At 50.8% G+C, this 21,691-nt stretch overlaps 1 protein-coding gene across 1 annotated transcript in view; it reads left to right on the top strand.

Moving 5' to 3' along the window:
- Positions 1–21,691, top strand: part of RBPMS (RNA binding protein, mRNA processing factor) — a gene marked incomplete in the record, with an annotated part of 118,950 nt that overhangs the window by 79,348 nt on the left and 17,911 nt on the right. Inside the window, 1 exon segment of the mRNA XM_034771226.1 lies at positions 6,690–6,820. Coding sequence (XP_034627117.1) covers positions 6,690–6,820 — 131 coding nt within the window.

Below are 21,691 nucleotides of genomic sequence, written 5' to 3'. Positions count from 1 at the left end.
TTTGCCTGCAGCAAGCACCTCGGAGGGAGGGCTGCACTGACCTCACTGCCAGGCTGATATCCAAGGACGGGGGCCACGGGTAACATGCCAACAAAGCTGTGCACGTTCTCTTCTGAGAGCTGAGTGCGGGGGCTGCTTTGGGTGTGCGAGGGGAAGGTGCTACCAAGGGGAGTATCGTCACCTATTGGCTGAAGGGGAGAGCTTCCAAAAGCGATGGGTTTGTAACATCATCCCATTGCGGCTGTGCTGGTGGTAAATGCAGGGAAGCGGGCAGCTCGCTGCAAAGAGTCTGGGCATCTCTCTGAACTCAGACACTTGGTTGTTTGTCCTTTTTGATGTTTTTTTTTTTAATTTAAAAAAAATGAGCCTGGAATTTCTCATCGCTTTCTGCCTTTGCTGGTTCAGAGGTGTTGTTTCTGACTCAGCCCATGTACGCGAGATGTTCATCTCCCTCTGTCTCGGAACCCTCTCCAGCAGTATCGTTGGATGTAATTCAGTCTACGTGTGCGTATACATGTGTGCGTGTATAAAACGTTCGGTAGAGCAGCCTACACAAGGCTAGCAAAAGAAACACGTGAGAATCTGGAAATGCCGGCATTAAGGCTGCCTGCAGAATGTCCACTCTGCCTCCTTGTAGGTAGACACTATGCTACAGTCATCTCACTTCTTATTTAGTGGTCATGCCTAGAAGCTTCAGGTGCAGACCAGGCTATACATAGAATCATAGACTATCAGGGTTGGAAGGGACCTTAGGAGATCATCTAGTCCAACCCCCTGCTCAAAGCAGGACCAAGCCCCAATTTCTGCCCCCTGATCCCTAAATGGCCCCCTCAAGGATTGAACTCACAACCCTGGGTTTAGCAGGCCAATGCTCAACCCACTGAGCTATCCGTCTCCCCCAAACACAAAACAGAAAGGCAGACTGTGCCCCAAGGAGCTTACAATCAAAGTATAAGACCAGAGACAGCAGGTGGATACAGGCAGACGGAGGAGCACACGCAAACAATGAGACAGTCAAGTCATTATTTGCACTTAGGACCAGATTTTCAGAAATATTCAGCACGCACAGTCAGGGCCAGATTGGCTGAAGAGCTTGGCTCCCAACACGCAGAGGTCTGCTGAGAATTTGTCCGTATCTATCACAGTGGAACTTCTGGGTACTGAGCTCTTTGGAAAACCTGGTCCCAGTGTGGGTGCTAAGCACTTGAACCTATGCCCTTAGTGTCCATGAAAAGTTCTGGAGAGGAAAGTGCTTGTCCATCCAGGAAACAGGCAAAGTATGGGCAGCATCCCATGTTACTCCTGGGACAGCAGCGCATCCGTTCCTGCCGGTTACACTGCACTGGTACCTCAGAAAAGCAGCTAACAGTGAAGTCACTTTTTCAAGCTTTTTTTTTTTTATGTTGAAAGAATATTGTGGTTTCTGATCAGGGAGCATTTACTAGTAAGTGAACAGCACCGTAGTCTGAGTGGGACCACGCTCCCTTGCTATTTCTGATCAGCTGCCGCTGGCAGAAAAATTGAATATGCTTCTTTTTATGGAAAAAAACCCTCATGAATGAATCTGGTCCGAAGCATTCGCTGTAAATAAACCTCCAATAAAGTTCAGTATGGGTAAGTAATGCAAGCCCTGGGAGTAATAAATCCCACAATTTAATCAGAAGCTTAAACCGGGTATCAGCTTCCCTACTGTTATTTATCTTTTTGGGTAAGCACCTTCTTCCATGGTTGTTACCCCACAAATAATTTATGATGCTGTTAAATCATTCACAGCTGTGTCGTTCCTGTGGAGTCTACACAGATCAGTAAACTGAAGGCTCACAACTAACCCTAGGAAAACAGTAAATTAGAACAGGCAGGTTCTAAAACAAGGGAATTATCTAGCAATTGCAGCAGTTTTGCAAGGCTGGTGTTCTTGTCAGATATGCAATAGGGCAGAACAGCCTTAAAGGGGCTTGTACTGAGCCTTCCTGGCATGGTCCTCAGCGGGCGTAAATCAGCATAGCTCCACTGATGTCAAATGATCTGTCCGATGTACACCAGCGGAGGATCTGGCCCTCCCATCCCTGACAGGACCTGCTGTGTCTGAATACCGCATGCCCGCAGTTCCCTAGGACTTCTCTCCAAAGAGAGCCTCTGTTGGAAATGGTCTGGGACTGGGACCGAGAGGAAGGCCAGTTCCTGTGACTCCTTGGAGAGATCCTGCTTCCCGCAGAGCATAAAATGTGATGGAAGCTGCCAGGCCAGGCCAGCACACACTGGACAATGAGGGCTTGGGACCCAGGCTCTCCCCATGCCACATCTCTGCTGAAATACACTGAGTGCTGAGAAAAACCCTAAGCTATCACCTCCCTAGGGCTGGCGAGGCCCTTGCAACTGAGGAGGGGCTAGGGCTGGCAAGGTTCGTGCGGCTGGGGGGAGAGTCTTGGGCTGGGGAGACCCACATGGCTGGGGAAGGTCGGGGGGGGCGGCAAGGCCCCCATGGCTGGGGAGGGTTTAGGGCTGGCAAGGCTCACGTGTCTGGGGAAGGTCTGAGGCTGGCAAGGCCCCTGTGACTGGGGAAGGCCTAGGGTTGGTAAGACCCCCGTGGCTGGGGAGGTTCTTAGTCTGGCAAGGTCCCTGTGGCCGGGGAAAGTCAAGGCCCCCATGTCCGGGAGGGTCTAGGACTGGCGACACTCACGCAGCTAAGGAGGATCAAGTGTGAGTTAAAATTAATTAAAAACGGGGCCCTTAAAGAAATGTAGCATCTGTCAGACTTTTCTTTGTCCCCAGTGATCCTAACAACAGACTAGCACATATACTCTTCAAACTCTCTCTATAGGCAAAGTTAATGATGATCTTGCACATAGGCTATATTGGAAGAAATGGAGCTAAGTCATCAGTGGTAGTTGTCTCTAGTTGCTATCATTATACAGGCTACAGACAGGCCCTATAGCTGAGGTAACTTTTATGTGAGGCCATTTTGACATCACAGGTGATTCAACCAGTCACCATTCTTCCTCTGCAGCTAATCTGCATTCAGCATTGGCTTGTCTGTAATGACTCAGGGATAGGATGGAGACTGGACGTACATCCAGAATCTTCACTGGTAGATTATTTGGCCCAACTGCTTTTCTGTGGCTACCTGCTGGCCCAGATGTCAGCGCCTGAAAGGTTTCTCATAGCACTGCTGCCTCGGCTCCCCTGTGCGCTGAGACACAAGCAAAGCGGGAGCCTGTAAAGCACAGACAATTGGACGCAGGCACTGGATTGCCCCTGCCCCCCTTCCCATGGTGCCGTCTCACTAACACAGCCCTCGAAACAATAGGTCAGTGGCAAATCAGGGCTGGCTTCACCAGTGTGCCATGTCTGCTTCAGTGATGCAAAGCAGCTATAAACTCAGCCTAAGTGATTGGTGCATTCCAGCTTCTTTGTGCTGGTCTGGTGTACTAGTGAAGCTGTCCTTAGAAGTTAACATTTAAACTATGGTTTAAGGGCGTCTATGTAGCTTCAGGTTTCAGAGTAGCAGCCGTGTTAGTCTGTATCCACAAAAAGAACAGGAGTACTTGTGGCACCTTAGAGACTAACAAATTTATTAGAGCATAAGCTTTCGTGGGCTACAGCCCACTTCTTCGGATGCATATAGAATGGAACATATATTGAGGAGATATATATACACACATACAGAGAGCATGAACAGGTGGGAGTTGTCTTACCAACTCCGAGAGGCCAATTAAGTAAGAGAAAAAAAAAAACTTTTGAAGTGATAATCAAGCTAGCCCAGTACAGACAGGTTGATAAGAAGTGTGAGAGTACTTACAAGGGGAGATAGACTCAATGTTTGTAATGGCTCAGCCATTCCCAGTCCTTATTCAATCCTGAGTTGATTGTGTCTAGTTTGCATATCAATTCCAGCTCAGCAGTCTCTCGTTGGAGTCTGTTTTTGAAGTTTTTCTGTTGTAATATAGCCACCCTCAGGTCTGTCACTGAATGACCAGACAGGTTAAAGCTTCAGATAATTAGAAATATCACATGTCAGCATGCTCTTTGGGTCTCTCATGTAAGTATTCACATATGACATTTTAAATAATTTTTACCAAACTAAGGAAATTAAAAACAACAACAACAAACCTTAAAATGGAGGTATGTTGAGATTATGGATCAGTAATTTAAGGGTAAAAAAATTACAGAGATTCTATAAATACCCCCAAACCAAGTGTGTTAAACCCAGAAAATTCACAGTTAAGAGTACACTTAAAAGAAATTCGAACTTGTTAAGAAATGCACAGTGAGGTCACCTGAAGAACCACAAGGAAAAATACAGAAAAAAAATGAATGTGTTTTTACAAATAAATGCAATCCAATCTGGGACCACAAACACTGAAATGCCTTACCCAGACCCGTGGGGTTCTCACGGGAACATAAGAACGGCCATACTGGGTCAGACCAATGGTCCATCTAGCCCAGTATCCTGTCTTCTGACTGGCCAGTGCCAGGTGCCCCAGAGGGAATGGAACTGACCAAGGCACTTATCAAGTGATCCGTCTCCTGTCGTCTAGTCCCCAGCTTCTGGCAGTCAGAGGTTTAGGGCCATCCAGAGAATGGGGTTGCGTCTCTTCCCATCCTGGCTAATAGCCATTAATGGATCTACTTATCTAGTTCTTTTCTGAACCCTGTTATAGTTTTGGCCTTTACAACATCTCCTGGCAATGAGTTCCACAGGTTGACTGTGCATTGTGTGACTGTGCATTCCTTATGTTTGTTTTAAACCTGCTGCCTGTTAAGTTCAGCGGGTGACTCCTGGTTTTTCTGTTCTGAGCAGGAGTAAATAACACTTCCTTATCACTTTCTTCACACCAGTCCTGATTTTATAACCCTCTAGCCTATCACCCCTTAGTTGCCCCTTTTCTAAACTAAAGAGTCCCAGGCTTTTTAATCTCTCATGTGGAAGCTGTTCCGTAGCCTTAATCATTTTTGTTGCCCTTCTCTGTAGCTGTTCCTATTCTAATACATCTTTTTTGAGACAGGGTGACCAGGACTGTACATAGCATTTGAGGTGTGGGCATACCATGGGTTTATACAGCCGCATTATTATATTTTCTGTTTTATTATGTATCCCTTTGCTAATGGCTCCTAACATTTGACTATCACTGCACATGGAAGAGATGTTTTCAGAGAACTATCCACAATGACGCCAAGATCTCTTTCTTGAGCAGTAACAGCTAATTTAGACCCCATCATTTTGCATGTTCAGTGGGATTCTTTTTTCCAATGCACATTACTTTGCCTTTATCAGCACTGAATTTCATCTGCCATTCTGTTGCCCAGTCACCCAGTTTAGTGAGATCCCTTGGTAACTCTGCCACGGCGGCACTACCAACCATCTGGGTCTGCTCTGCTGCCCTTTGTTCCCTGGCTGCACTACCATGTGCCCCATAGACACTTCCCACTGAGAGTGTTGCCTGTAGAGACCTCATTGATTGAGGATACTAGAAAGAGACAGGGAGATGGCCAGATGGCCACTAGCTGCCATTTGCCCCCAGCCATCCTCCTCCTTGTTCCCCATCTGCCTTCTTCTGTGCCTCTCCTTGTTTCCCATATGGCATAATGGGCAGAGGATTTCTCTTGGTGGTCGGGCCCCAGCTGTGCACCTTTGGCAGCTGGTAAATGGCTCTGACCAGACAATCAGGACATAGTTTGGGCACTCAGTGTCCACAGCCAGGCTGATGGTCCTAACTCCCAAAGCGACGACACCATCAGCTTCCCTTTCCCACTAGCCAGCAGAACTCATGCTTGGCCCCTCTGCAAATGCCCGTGTTTGTAATGGTTTGAGTTCTTCTAGACCCATCATTGCTCTGTCACCCCTTTCCCCCTGTCAGGTTGGCTCAAGGGGCCTGCGCACCATGCACAGAACCAGTTCTGTGCCACCTCCGCAGGAGCCCCAAGGTGGAGTGGGGGGATGTCCTGGGGCAGGAAGGGGCAAGGCCAGTGTGGATGCACCCTAGGGCAAGCCAAAGTGGTGTCCCAGCCTGTGGCAGAGGGTGCAGTGGCCCCAGACTCTGAGCAGGGGGCCACGACCCAGGCCCTCTCTCCCTGCCCCGGCACAGGAATGACCTGGCCTACGGTGCATTGCAATCACTGTAGTGCCTTTGTCACACACGCCCCGGGCAGAGTCAGCACTCAGTTTGTGTCTCTCTCTTACTGCTTGCTGCCTTGCATCACCAAACGGTGCACGGTCCTGCCTGGCCCTACAAACCAGGTTGATGGCTCAGCCTGTAACTATGGGTAACAGTCTCCACCCAGGGGAAATGCTCCCCATCGGAGCGACACTGACAGCGAAACACCTCCCGTCAGTTGTGAAAGGGCTCAGGGTTCTGGCAGGTAAACGGTCCCGTTGCGGGAACCCTGGTCCCTGCGCAGTACAAGTCCATCCGAGGGGGAGTTTCTTCTGCCAGCTGTCATACCGTCATCCCAGTCACCTACTCTCCCACCGCTGCCCTGTCACGTTAGCACACAGTCCTGCTCTGATCCCTGGGGCTCCGAGACCCTCCTCCAGAGCAGTGTTTTTCCCCCGGGTCTTTTGGCTTTTCCCTCTGAGCTTAGGTAACAGTTGCCGGAGGAGTTGATTGATGTGAAGCGAGCTCTCTTGTTCGGTTGTTTTGAACATTGCTGTTTTGTAACCATGAACTCTCCTTATTCTTTTCTTGCAGATGAGCTCACAGTGCCTGCACTTTATCCCAGTAGCCCTGAAGTGTGGGCGCCGTACCCTCTGTACCCAGCGGAGTTAGCACCTGCTCTACCTCCTCCTGCTTTCACCTATCCCGCTTCACTGCATGCCCAGGTAATTTATACCAACCAGCCACAACTTCACTCACTCTACCACCAGTCCTTTCGAAGCTGGTCCCCCAGCGCACCCTGTCCAACTAACCCCTGTCCGGCTAACAGACACTCCTCCAGACGATTAATGATCTCACCCCAATCAAGCTGACACATCCTCAGGGGACGAGTGGGGACAGGCTTCCCGAGGTGATAGCACACACTGCCTGATGTATCCCAGACACCTCTCTCTTCCTTAATCCTTTCACTTTCCCTCACACAAAGACCACAGGAGGCAGTTCTAGACTCTACCGGGTATTGAAGAACCCTGGACATATGTACCTCTGGATATACGTACTGTGCAGCCCAAACTGGCTCTTGCGGCTAATTCTCTGGAAGGCAATCGGTGTGGTGTGTGTTTGCGTGGCTGGGTGCGTTTGGAGTTGGCCATCTGTGAGGTCAGGAGTTGGTGCTGTAGCCTAGATGTCAGGGCTCCCGACTCCAAGGCAGGTGATCTACTCCTGAGCTACAGGGACAGCTGTCACTGCGTGGACAGACCCATGTGCTGTAGCTGCAATTGGTTACTGGCATGGTGTTGGCTGGTGAACGATGCCTGATTAATAGTGCTCCCTCCACCTCGCCCACCGGTGGTTCCAGGTCAGTAGCCACCGCCGCTGCTGAGAGGAGTTCAGGCCCTTTGCCTGTCCCATCCCTGGCAGGTCTGCTAGGCTGTGGACAAAAGTGTGGGGGGATAGGTCATTCTCCCCCAGCTTAGGTCTGGGGTGCCCAAGGTCTGCTTGGGGTACATTTTTGCAGCTGCTACCCAGCTCTGCTCTAAGAAGGGCAATGTGAGCAAGGAGACGAGGATTTGCAACAGTCCCAGAAACATTCTGAGTTCCGGTGATCCCAGCCGAATGAAAGGCGAGACTCCAGGCACGGTGCAGGCAAGGGTTGAATAAGGCTCCCAGGCACTATGGGTTGAATAAGTTGGGTTCCAGCTTCTTAAATGATAGGATGGAAGAGAGAACAGAAGAACTCACTTTTGATCATGCCCTGAAAAATTACTTACCAGAAACCTTAGTGACTGCAGTCTTAGTCCTTGAAACCTTCCGACGCTGACTCCTGCGGGCCAGGGGCCAAGTGATTCCCTGCTGTGAGCTGGCCACATGTGACGACAGCTACATGTAAGTGGCAACCACCACCAAGCACATCGAGTTTCCACGCCCCTGAGGGGCCAAGTGTGCAGCATGATGTTACCAAAGTTGGGGAGCTCCTTCCATCAGAGATGTCTTTTATCACTCCTTGATAGCAACTGCACATGTCTCAGTAGCCTGGCTTCTGGAGGGACTTTTCCTGCATTAACAATCCACATAGAATCATAGATTATCAGGGTTGGAAAGGACCTCAGGAGGTTATCTAGTCCAACCCCCTGCTCAAAGCAGGACCCAGACAGATTTTTGCCCCAGATCCCTAAATGGCCCCCTCAAGGATTGAGCCCACAACCCTAGGTTTAGCAGGCCAATGCTCAAACCACTGAGCTATCCCTCCCCCCTGCCATATGTTGATGCTCTTCTGATCTTGCATACAAATGCATGTAGTCATGCATGGCGTATCTGAGTAGCTAAGCTGGAGGAGATGCTAGTGATTTCCATGACGTTACACTTTGAGCAATCTACAGCCCAAGAGAGAGTCAAGCAATGTGAATTCCATAGAAGGACAGGCAGAAACCCTTTTCCAACATGTTATGGAGCAGTGTAGGTTCCTAAGGGGCAGAATGGACAGCAGCCCAGGAGCGTTCACACTGAGATAAGCAACAGGAGAGAGGCAAGTCTTACTGCTGTTTGTGACTCCCTTCTCCTCCACCCTATGTCCCAACACAACACAGAGAGCAGAGCACTTGAGGCAGCACGAGGCAGCCAAAGAAGAGCTGTTCATCCATATGATCCCATGAACAGCACCTCCCAAGATGACCGTCAGAGATGTGTAGGCATTTCCTGGTGCTGCTACCTAAACCAAAGGGCTGGGTGTTACATGCCTGCAAGCTGTGGCCACTGAGGTGCCCTACTACCAAGCCAACCTGCAAGTTGATCCTCTGAGCTAGGCCAGGGTTCACTTTGCTGCCGCTCAGTTTGGGCCCGTGGTGAGTTCAGTTTTGAGATTTCTGGTCACTGCAGATTCTTTTGTTCCTCCGTCTCCATCAGCAGGTGACACCGGAGTTAGACATAGATTAGGCCACCTTTGGAAAGTGCACGAGCACAATGAGAGAGGCCATTTTAGAACCAGCCTCTCGTCTTTAGAGCGGTCACACTCAACTGTGATATCACAGCCCCTTCCGGGAAAGGACCGTTCCCTGTACCCTGTCAGCCACGCATGTGAGGGAAGAGCGCTTCTCGAACTACTTTCTGCAATGCCTAGTAAATCCATCCCTGGCTGTAGCTGCTCCCCCGTCTGTGGGTAATTGTCCTCCTTCCAATATTTATGCTGAATGCATTTCCACGGGAGCTGAGCCCAAGGGTTACCAACTAGCGAGGGAGGCTGAAAATGTAGAAAGGGTGACCTAGATCAAGGGTAAACGTGGGAGAATTCCCAGTCACGCTGCTGCTGCGGATCTGTCTACGACTGAAAGTGTTGAGTGTGGGGTTTCGTGTCAGTCCAGGATGAAAAGCCACCAGACAGTGAGAACAAAACTCACTGCTAGATTCAGAGATTTTAGGGCCTGAAGGGACCAATAGGATCATGCGTTTCTGTTCTGGTCTGTAAAGGTTCTTTTCCCTTGCTGTGCGTTAAAGGGCGGGACTGATGGACAAATAGCCATGCCAGGCTATCATGTAGGGCAGCAGTGCAAGGCTCGGTATAAAACCCAAGGCCTTTCCTTGTTTCCCCTCCCAAGAAGGGCTGGGGTCAGTGCTTAACGTGTGGCAGCTGGGGAGGGAGGCTCTAAATACATGAGTTGATTATGGGCCAGTTTTTCAAAAGATCCCAACACCCAGCAGCTCCCAGTGTTCGCTTTTGGAAAGGCTGGCTTAAACTTAGCCTCTAGATTCTCAAGAGAGGGGCCTGGACTGGACCAACAGGCCAGGATCCAGGGGCATAGGACAGACCCAGTCACTTGCTGACTCAGTAATTTAGCAGGCCCTGGCCCTGGAGGGGTGGAACCATTTGACACTGGATTTCCTCCCCCTTGGCAACGTATGTCCAAGCAGCTGGCTTGCCAGCGCCAGGCCTCCTGCTAGAGAGACCCGTTGAACCAGCACTTCCAGCTGGTAATGCAGGGGCGTTCCCTACAGAAATTCAGCTAGTTCGTGGAAACGCAGGAACTCAAGTGAGCTCACGAACTTCAGCGTGAGGCAAAGTGACTGTGACAGGGATGAAAAGGAAAATGAACTCCAAACGGAGGGCCATGTTTTATTCACAACCAGCGGTGGGGCAGTCTGCTGGCTCACGCAGCCCAGCAAAGTGGAAGGCAGAAACACCAAGTAATGTACGCTCTGTCACAAGCACTTTTCTGCTTGTTGAACCCTGAAGTTGGGACCCCTAATGGCCCTTGATAGCAGGAGTACTGTAGTTAAAAATTAACGAGCAAAAGCAATAATTAAATATGGATGACGAGCACTCACTGTGGACTTGGCCTGCCAGCAGGCTGTGCACGCCTGGCTGCCCCCAAACGGCGCGGCGCGGCCGGAGCCTCTCGAACATCTCAGTCCGCTCGAGGGCGTTCCTGAAAGCAATGCCCGGATAGCGCCAGTGGGAGGGGCTCATTCACAGGCAGCCCCGTTGCTAGGAGAAATGGGCCCAAGGAAGGCTGTCCATGCCAGGTCGGGGGGCAGAGAGAAGGCAGGCAGGCCATGCCTCCTTGTCAACCTCCTTGCCCAAGCAACAACCTTTCCTGTCCCCCGGCTTCTCTTGTCCCCACTGTGCAGCATGGCATGGGGTGAGAAGCGTGAGTCTGATTCAACCGGGGGAGGACTGAGCCAAGGACTAGTGCAGGGGAAGGGCCATGGTGATGACGTGATTTGGTTGGTGGGGAGTGTCCCTTGGATGTATGTGATGTATGTGCTCAGCTGGCCACCAGACGGTCTAGCTGGCCAGCGGCGCCTTGCTGGGGCTCACCAAAACCAGAGCAAACCAGCAGGGATGCAGACACAGGCCTTGCAACTGGGCCACATAGTCCCCCTGGGCTTGAACCAGAACCCAGATCAGAGCTTCCCTGAAACCTTGGAGCGAAATCTCAGCTGCACATCTCTAGTTACCCAGTTCTGCCACCCGTACTCCCACGGAGCAATCCTGTCTCCGGGCACGGCCCCCACTGATTCCTGTGGACATGCCGGCAGAGTAAGGCACTGCTCATTGGGAGTACATGTGGCAGGATGGCACCAAATGGCTACGCGGGGGGTATAAAAGTCATGTGGCTGGGGAAGTCACACTTCCCTTCTCTGAGCCTGGCTGGGGCAGGGAGCCACACGGAGGTGGCACGTAGTGTTTTCCAACCCCAGTGTGAGTCCAGGCTTGTTATGAGAGGGAGCATTGGGTGGTTCAGGTAGAAATGGGAGTCTGCATCGTTTGGTGAATGCAGGAAGATTAACCACTGGCATGTGGTGGATTCTCCATTCATTGGGTATATCTTTCTAACAGAGCCACTCCAGTTTAACCATACGCTAACTGGGCTGGATGCAGGAATCCCGGGTGGGGTCATAGGGTTTGTGCTTTGACCAGATGATCACAATGGTCCCTGCTGGCCTTATACGCATTCAAGGGCTCAGCCCCACAGGTGACTGCATGTACAAAACTGCAAATGAAACCAGGCCACGTAAGTTATGAGACTGAAGCCGCACAGAGGCTGGTCGTTGCAGATGATTTTTTGTGCTTCTGTAACTCATAGTGGTCCCTATTCTGTGCTAGCGGTGTTGGGATCTAGTGGTGGGCAAACAAACTGAAAATTGTTAGTGTGCCACTTGGTGGTCAGATTATTTGCTATGAGATAGACGTAGGCCATATTTATAGAGGACTGTTAGTAATCTGTGCCAATGACTTTTCCAGGGCAGTGGATTATTACTTATTTTTAATGCACATAAAAGATGTGCATGAACTTTGTAATTAGGAAAACGAGGGCTAACAGCACTGGCTTTTGCCACGTGCCGGCTGGGGACTCCCTGAGGCCAGCTATACTAATACGTCTGTGCCCTGAACCTCCAGCGTGGGGGACCTCCTAGTGGAGGCTGCCAGTCAGCCCAAGACGGCAGGTGGTTTGGTAAAATGGGCAAATGGCAATCTATGGCTCATGTAATCCAACAGCTCACCACTAGTGACCAAATCAGGCTTTAAAGGCAGCACGCCAGAGAGGAGCTGAGACTCCAGAGAGTTCTGCACAAAATACTTATATTGCTAGCCGCACTTTGGGGGAAAAGGAGTTAGCAAGAAGGTGAGAGGTTTCCAGATTTGCCAGAGAGGCGTTTTCCTGCATGAATGGCCACCTCTGACCCACCGAGAACCCATTTGCCTAGGGCACCAGGTCACATCTGACCCACACTGAGAACATATTTGCCTGGGACACCTGGCTGCTTCTGGACCCGCATTCAGAATGTGTTTGCCCAGAGCACCAGGCGATGCCCGACCTACACTGAGAATGTTTGCCCACAGCCCCCAGCCACGTCTGACCCATACTGCAAACGTTGGTCTGTGGCACCCGCTGGCTGGAGCTTTGGCGTATTTTATAACATCATTGTGTTTCCGCAATGAAAGTGGACTTACAAAAACCACTGGTGAGAAGTTTTCTTCTCTTTCAGCTTGTGCAACGAGAGAAGCTGGGGTTTGCTCAGTGCCTGTCTGTTTTTGTTCAGCAATGCATGAAGGTGGCTGCAAATAGACAAGGGTTTTCTAGATAAGTTCCACAGTACCTTTAAAGATTTTTGGCCCAACCCCATCAGTTTCCCTGAGGCAAAACCCCCACGGAGGTCAATGAGAGCAGACGCCGTCCATTTATTTACAAGTAACAGTTCACAGTGTGCAGCGTCTGAATGATCAGAATCCGGCCCTAAAGTAGAACTCCCCAGTGGACTCTAGCCAGTGGGTAAAGCTGTCTCAGGAATATTCAGCCAGCTTTTAATTACCTTATTTAACTTTCTAATTAAAGCTAATTGGGAGAACAGTTGAGAGCTTCCTAGTATGTTATCTGGGGATCTGAAAGCGCTTTCTAAACATTAATTAATTAACCCCGATGAGGTCGATTAGTATTCTACCCCTTTTACAGCCTGGGAAGACGTGTCACAGTGAGTGAGTGACATGGCCAATGGCTCACAGCCCAGCATTGCTGCGGCACATAGCAAAGCCCTGGTTTGCAGGCCTCTGCTCTGACTAGGCGACAACGCTAACAGTTAAGCTCCGGAGTCATGTAACAGAGATGGAAACGAACCTTTTGCGGAGAAGAGCTGAATCCAACATTACTTAAAATTAGGGTTGGGCAAACTCCTTTGCTTTAAAAACCAACTTCAGATTTGGGCGAAAGTCCAGCTTTTCAGCTACTGGTATGTACGGGAAGAAAGCTGATAAATATTACGGCAGATATATCCGTGTCTTGTCAAATAGCATTTGACAGGCAGCCCCTGCCATGGGTCTGAGACACAGAAAAGAGCAGACAGCTGACTGGGTTGGTGAATTACAAGGAAATGTACATAGCAATGTGATCCTCCCTTCTCTAACAAGTTTGCAAACGCAAGATACAGAATCGTTTAATGTGCATCTTAGTCACGTCTAACTTGAGTAATAAACAGTGTGTTTGAGAGAGCTTTATTGCTACTTTATCAGCCACTCTTAATCTGATGATTTCGCTCATAGCTTTTATTATTGCAGAGTTCTGGGAACTGGAGCAAACTGACGCAGGATTAGCTCTTGCACAGATGAATGTACAGAGTTAAAATCAGCATGGTCGCTGCACAACTCTTCTGGGCTGTAATTGAGTGAGCTCTCCCCGGATGAGCGTGGCTAGCCCAAGTCATTGCCGGAGCAGTAGCCTGACTACACATGCCTACGTGCTGCAGGTCATGGCACTGAATGGTGACTGAATGCAGACGCTGCCTCTGTCAGTTGTGAGTCAGCCCGGTGCTAGAGGGCATGTCGTGGCTGGAGGCATTGTCTTTCCAACAAGACGTGAGCCTGAGACTCACGGTCATTTCTTCTCATTTAATCTCATGGCCTATGTCCCACTATCAGTTGTCTCTGGGCACATTTGAATTTGTATAATTAGGCATTCCCCCTACTTAAAATTCTCTGCAGAGTGTCATTTAGGTGTGAAATCCTTTGCTTCCTTCTATCTTTAACTGTTGTATAGAGTTGCCATGTGCTGTTAAAAATCTTCCATGTTCCAGCCCCGCTGCGGTTGCATTTCAGTTTGTGCAAATGCTTGGAATTCTTAGAGCTGAAAGGCACTTACAGTAATATAAGTTATCATTATCTAGAAAGGAAAGGGCCAGAACTTTAGCTGGTATATGAAGAGATACCAGAGATAAGTTTCTATTCAGCATAATGAAAACACAACTGCAGACTTATAGGTTTGCAGGGATAATGGTTAAGAGATTTTAAAAACACAGGCAGCCACACAATTTCCTAGTGGCTAACAGCTGAAGAGTTTCAAAGTATAGGTTAGTCCCATAAAAGCCAGCCGTGAGCCCTCCAGAGCGAGATGATAATAGAGGAAGAATGGGACCGTTTTCACTACATTCACATGTGGGGTAAAAATGTTCCTGTGTATGAAGAGTCACTGACTGCCGATGGGAGAAGGTAGCTCAGATAATGAGCGTGGCTTGGCCCGTGGCAAAGTTCAGGCAAACAGGAATAGAAGTGAAGTGACAGATTTCAATCCCTAGTGAGGGCAGGAGATGAGCGGTACACATCTGAGGGCCGAACGCAGCCCGTGCTCCCAGACAGCAATTCCCACATTTGTATTGTACCAAGCAAGAGATTGTCATGATGCTAGAGCCGTGGATGGGGTTATTTCCTATACCACAGGCCCTGGCCACGCTCTCGGGGTGAGTGCCTCACACCCACCCGTATGCTAGTTGAAAGGGCAAGAGTGGCATAAAGTGTCCCAAACAGCCCCACTTCTGGGGGGAAGAGGGTGGGGAAGAGGCTTCCCCCACTGCAGGGAACCCCATACAAGTCCTGGTGTAGTGGGCATGCTGAGGGCAGAAGAGGTGTGCCGGGAGCAGGGCCACAGCATGCAGCACTGTGTGGCCTCCCGGCAGTGCTGCAGCCCCACAGCACCGCCTGGGGAGACTGCCACAATCAGCCAGGCCAGGCCCCCCAGGGGCCTCTCCAGTCCCCAGAGCAACGCACGCTCAGGACGGGCAAAGGTAGCTTAACCCCCCTCTCCAGGGGCTGGGAGTAAGAGAGAAACAACGGCCTGTCCAATGCAGTGACACTGCAGTGTGTTTAAAGGCAATAAAGTGCCAGCAGGTCCCACTGTGAGAACCACTGGGTTCTAGCTGTGACCGGAACTACAGAGCTACTCGCCCAGTTCTAGCATCAACTCACAAGCCTAGGGCGAGAGACCATTCTCTGTAGCTGCTGTACCCAGAGATTATTTCAGAGCCCCCAGCACTCTCCCAGCTAACCAAGTTCTTCTTTAGCTCACGCCCCAGAGGCCCCAATTCGTGGTGTTGAAGGTCCCTGGCTTTCAGGATGTGTTATAGGTAACCACAGCGGGGGAGAATGGCATTCTCTTCTGCTTCCATGAGGGCACATCTGCCCTGCTGTGGCCATGCGATCTAGCTCCTGGTTGCCCAGAGCTGGGCTAGCCCAGTCTTAAGCAGAGCCGGCTGACCCTTTCTAGCTTCCTGTGTTAGTGCGTTCCAGCAGACAGGTGGTAAAGTGAGCGTGGTGAGCGCCTGGCAGTGAGTGTGCAGAGGTGCAGGCGGGAGCCATGGTAAAGCACAGCTCCCGGAGCAGGGCAAGCTGCCAGTCCCGGGCACAGAGTGGGAATCAGACTGTCTTCTGCCTCCCTGCCTTCCCCTCTTCATTCTTTCCTTTCTTCCTCTGTGGAAAACACCAGCTCTTAATCAGTTTGGGTCCCCCTGGGCACCTTTATCCAACCCACAGGATGCACCAATCTCCACCTGCTGCACCCTGACACTGACAGCAGTTACACACATGTCCCCTTCCCCCCCTTCTATCATGTGCTGTCCTGGCTCTGCCCCAACACACTGTGGTAGCAATGCCTCCCCCACCCCCACCACCTATCCCAGGAAGGCAACGCCAGCGCTCCTATTTGACTAGTGACTTCATGGACTCAGAGGCAGCAAACCATAAGTAAGGGGTAGGTGCTTCCTTTTATTCCCCCCACACACACACACACATTTCTGTTACATATCGGGGCTATTTCAGCGTGGTGGGGGAAGACATTGGGAGCCTGTTAAGCCTAGTGGGAGTTAAACAACTCCATTTCCTTTTATCCTGCTGGAAATTCAGCCCAGAATTTTCTACCAAACTCCCATCTCCTCTGCTGATTCGAAGAGAGCCATTACCTCACCCCTCTGGGGAGGTGAGTGGCAGGGGCTTTTGGTGGTGTGCTGCCCAATGGCACTTCTGTGCGGTGTGTGGCCCGGCAAATAAGAGAAGCAATGACATTACCCTCGAACAGTAGATACATAAACAGCTGATCCTCCTTCCCAGGTGCAAGGTCTACCTGCTGCCGGCTCCTGGGTACTTGGGCTGGGTACCCAAGTAATGCCTTGGAAGGATGCTCCAGCATGCTCTGATGTGCTGTGGTAACGCCATGCCCCGAGGGAAATGGACACACCTGGAACTAGATGGGGGAAAACACAGGAATGTTTGTCATGTTCAGAGTAATAAATGACTGAAAAAGGGATCTGTCTGTCATAGGCTATGGCCCTAGGACAGCGCCAGTGCTGTTTAATAGGGGTCAGGCAAATAGGCACTTTACCTCCCTTCCCAGTGTTCATGTAGCAGCCAGCTAGTCCCAGAGCCAGCTTTGTTCTGAATTAACCCAAGGGGGAAGTACATCCAATGTCCTGGGGGCTGGGGCAATGGTCGTGTGGGTATGGCTGGCCAAGGAGTGAGGGACTGTCACACCCATCTCGAAATCTGCTTAGAGCGGGGAGTCTGAAAGCAGGTCACACTCCCCTGCTTTAAGGACGGGAAGGGAGAAGGATGGACAGAACCACGGTGTATTGGCACCATATGGGCCCCTGTATGACCAGCACTGCAACCCCAAAGGCTCAAACTGAGCAACTGCAGCTCCACTCAGGCCAGTAACATTGGGGCTGCATTGGGCCCTGGTCGTGTGCCTGCATTGAAGGCTAGTTCAGCAAGAGAGCTGCCTACATAACTAGCGCTGTAGCATGTTCCCTCTTGGGCCAGAGGCAAGCCACACGGAAGTGGGTCTCCATGGTCTCTACCAGCGTCAGAGCCCACCTGGTTAACAACGAGCTGTAGTTAAAGGGATACGGGCAGCTCCTTTCAGCCCACATTTAACATACCTTCCAAACAACACTGTCCGCCTGGCAAGGCCAGGCTGATAGCACTTTCACAGGGAAAGGTGGCCCCTGCAGAGCCCCCGAAACTGAAGCTGCTGACCTACAGAGCACACAGAACATGGACAGCAAGACACATTCCCCTACTGTGCCCCTCAGCCGAGCCATCCAACCAGGGTGTCTTCTCTAGCCCACAGCATCCAGGTATCCATATAGTTACCAGATATTCCTGGATGACCCTCTCAATGCTCCTGGCAGCTAGGGGACCATTATGGCCCCATTTACAGACCCGGCTGGTGAATGGCACCAGGGAAACTGGGGAGGCGGAGACTGGAGCCAGGGGCAGTGCTGTGCAGCGTAGGGTAAGTGCATTCATGGACCCAGTGGCTCGCCCTCGCTCCAGTGAAAGATGGGAAAGGGCAATAATTTTCTTTAAAGCCCAGCGGGGCAGAAGTGAAAGAAGAGTAGGCAGGAGCCTACAGGGCAGGTCCTGGAGTCAGGAACGCGCGTGGCTAGGAGGAACTGCCTTTGCTCACTAGGCCTTATTGTTTTATCTGCCTTGAAATGGGGCCTGTGAGCGTTTTGGCCGGATCGGCGCCCTCGTTCCACTCACTGGTCGTACGGCTGCTGTTTGAGAGCTGGGTATTATTAGCTGATCATTTTGTCCGCCGTGGGGCCAACTCTCACAGTTTTATCACGGCTCTCGTGCTTTTGGGTTGTTTGCACCTGCCTCGTGAATACACGATGAAAGGTGCCAACACGGGAATTGTCCCTGATTCCAAATGGCCGCCAACTGCCACGCCAGTGAATGGGGCTGAAGCCAACACGCTGGGCACCATTTCCCTACAGTCTGTCTGCGTGGGGAACGGAGGCTGCCCTTGAGAAAGCTGTCTGCCACCTTCCATTGTTTCCAATGAGACTGAAGCCAGGCCCACAGGCAATGTGGCTGTCACCGCATGCTTCAGGGGGCTGGACCGGGCACAAGGACTGTGAGGAGCAGCAGAGGCCCTGTGATGGGGAGCGCAAGGGGGCTCAGGAGTTTGATTTAGAGGTTGCAGGGGGATGGGGGGTGCAGGGAGAGGCAGAGGACAGTGATGGAGTGGGAGATGGACGGGATCCAGTGGCAGTGCCCACAGCCTGGGGGAGTGTTGGGGACGGGTAGCAGCCAGGGGAAGGACTGCCAATTTGCAAAGGGACTGTAGGATTCTGTCACAGGGTTTCAGCACCTGCAGGAGGAGCTGTTGCTGTGACATGAGAAGTGCCTCTGATCCTGTGTTTTTCAGGGCTGGCAGAGCTCTGTGCGAGAGCCTCAGGGCTGAGGACACAGACCTGCCCTGCCACTAAGCCCTGCCTACATTTATGATCCTAGAGCAGAGAGAGGGTGCCGGGATAGTGGGAGGGAGGGCGTCTGGGAGGGGAGGCAAGACAATAATAGGAAATGGCTGGCAATTCCCCATTTTAGGGGTGGGTGGAGTCTCCCTTTGAGCCGTACATTAAAGGCTCACTCTGTCCACCTGGTACACAGACGCCGCCCCGCCAGCCTCTGTCCGCTGGCTACACGCAGACACCGCCCCGCCGGCCTCTGTCCGCTGGCTACACGCAGACGCCGCCCCGCCGGCCTCTGTCCGCTGGCTACACGGAGACGCCGCCCGCCGGCCTCTGTCCGCTGGCTACACGCAGACGCTGCCTTGTGGGCCTTTTTCCCTAAGCAAAAGCAACTACAAACAGTAACTGCTAGAGTTAAATATTCTGAAGTCAGCGGGACCAGGTAGCTTGCATCCAATAGTCCAGTTTAAAAGATATTGGCTGAGGTGATCTCCGAAACGTTGCTATCCATTTTTAACAAACCTTGGAACACCGGGAAAGTTCCAGAGGACTGGAAAATAGCTAATGTGTGCCAGGATTTTAGAAAGGTAACTACAGGCCAGTTAGCCGGTGATCAATCAGTGAATAATTCAAGGCTTGCAGCATAATTAATAACCAACATGGTTTTATGGAAAATAGGTCGTCAAACAAACTTGATATTGGATGAGATAACAAGGTCAGCTGATCAAAGTAACTGTGTTGACATAACATACTTAAAACAACATGAGTTTTAATACTGCCAAATGTGCTCGGGGCGGGGGCAGCGCGTGGAGCCCTGTGGGTCCCCCCCGCCTAGAAGCCGGACCCACTGCTGGCCGCTTCCACGGTGCAACGTGGTGTCGAAACAGGTAGGGACTAGCCTGTCTTAGCTGGGCAGTACCGCCGATGGGACTTTTAAGGTCCGGTCGGCAGTGCAGACCAGAGCAACCCAGTGTCTGACATGCCGTGACCCAATACTGGGTCCCAACCCGAACTTTGATAAACGCTGCTCTAGTCTGTGCCATGCAGGAGGTCAGACTAGGTGGTCATGGTGGTCTGTCCCATCTGGCCTTATAACCTATGAATCTGATACTTTCCTCTCTATCAAAGCTGCCAGCCACAGGGGTTAGGAATAAAATACTTTGGCAGAGAAAGTTTCCCTCCTTATTTTTCAGACCAGTGATTATTAGGATACTCCAGAGTTCTTACCCAAAGTAGTTTTCCAGGCCATCTTCATCAGGAGAGCAAGCTCAGAGCTTACTCAGCAAGTTCCATGGCTTTCACCTGGGCAGAAATAGTCAATGCATCCCATGAGGAGAGCAGCCTCCGGACACCTCTACATCCCTCCACCAAACACTGCAGAGGGGAGGTGGTGTCAGATGCTGCACTTGGTTACCAGCTTCTGTCCCGTTCTCCCTCAATGTCTCCTTCCCTTCTGGCTCCACTGATCTGCTATGGATACAAACCAAAATCTGATAGGGCCCCCCAGGGAGCGCCAAGGGAGCAGCAGCAGTACCTGAACAATGAAATATCAAAAGGTAAATTTAAAAATGAGTGTGCAAAATTGTGGCACATAATTTGTCCATGGAATTACTGCGATTGCATATCCAAATGATCAGTTAGACGTCTAACTGCCTATTTGCATGTACAAATTATTTGTGCACAGTTGTGCTTTCAGGTCTGAAATTTCGGGACTCATTAACAGCATCCTCACTGGTTATTAATGAAATAAGCTGACGACATCATAATGCATGCAGAGAACAATAGTCTCCATGGTCAAGGGTCCATGTTTCAATTCACATGTGTTTGAGCCCCTGCATTTCGCAATGAATTTCTGGCTTCAAATGAACCCAAAACTTAGTCAAAATCATCAGGTTTCACCCAACTTCAAACTGATACAATGAGAATCTTCCAAGTTTTGCATGTCAAAGGGCCCAACTAACCTGACTAACCTGGAATGAAACCCAGAGCCAGGCGAGCTGGCGTTAGGTTCAAGCTTCATAATTTGAGGGTGAAGATGTATAAAAAAAATCTGCCTTCGCCCTGGGATTCGGCCCCAGACGAGCATAATATTTGACTAGAGGTAAATTGTGCAAGATGTGGATGGAGGCTTGAATTTTGTCTCTTGCTTTGACTTCTCCCCCCTTCCCCCCACCAGTCCTGCCCAACTCTTCCCCTCCTGAGCCTCTGTCCCCATTGGCGGTATGAGTGGGCTCTTTTCTTGTCTTTCCTTTCTGCCTTGCTCTCATTCACGCACTTGTGCTGCCTGCACAAAAGGCATCAGCGGGAAATGATACGTTTCCATATAGCTGGACAGGCCGCTCAGCGGCCAAGTGAAAATTGCCCAATTTCACTCTGATGGTTGCGGTTGGATATGTTCCGTGCAGCCTGGCCGGGGCCAGAGAGAGCTGGCACACAATGAAGCACATGCAGGACAGAAGGAAAGAATTTCAAGGCCTGCTTCTGCTACCCTCATGCTGGTTAACACCTTATACACCAGCAGGCCCTGTGACGTCAGAGCAGCTCCTCACAGGTCAAGGGGAGTCACAGGGCAGAGTCAGGCCCTCATGCAGACCTTGCATGTCACGTGGGACTCTCCACCATATTTGTGAGAGGAAAAGCAACTTTTCAGGCCAACCCTCACCAAGTGCCTTCTCCAGAGCAGAGTTCTCAAGGTGTTCCCTCCTTCTGCATCTGTAGCGTTAATAGTGTTGGTGCTACATGTGCCGCTGGAAAGAAGCTATATCCCCTCAGAGCACAGGCATTATTGCTTTCCTAAACCCATCTACGGATGCAGCGAAGGCGGGAGAAGCCATCCTTTCAGCAGTGGAAGAGACGCTAGTATCTTAGTGACTTTCTCAGTTGCTTAACAACAGTTCCTCAAGCTTGCTGTCACACGTATGTTCTGCGCTGTATAAAAATGGCACCTCCTCCTTTCTCAGCAGATCGGCCCGCTCTGCAGAGCCAGGGTCCCAACTGCGAGCTGCAGTGACTGAAAGAAGCGTTCACTGCTTTTAGTCCCTTTTGCCCTGCACAACTAACAGCCAAGAGCGAACGAGCGAGTCCAT

This window comes from Trachemys scripta, chromosome 5 (assembly GCF_013100865.1).
Source record: "Trachemys scripta elegans isolate TJP31775 chromosome 5, CAS_Tse_1.0, whole genome shotgun sequence".
Lineage (NCBI taxonomy): Eukaryota > Metazoa > Chordata > Testudines > Emydidae > Trachemys > Trachemys scripta.
The sequence above is the reverse complement of the archived record's forward strand: the minus strand, read 5'-3'. Positions and strand labels throughout refer to the sequence as shown.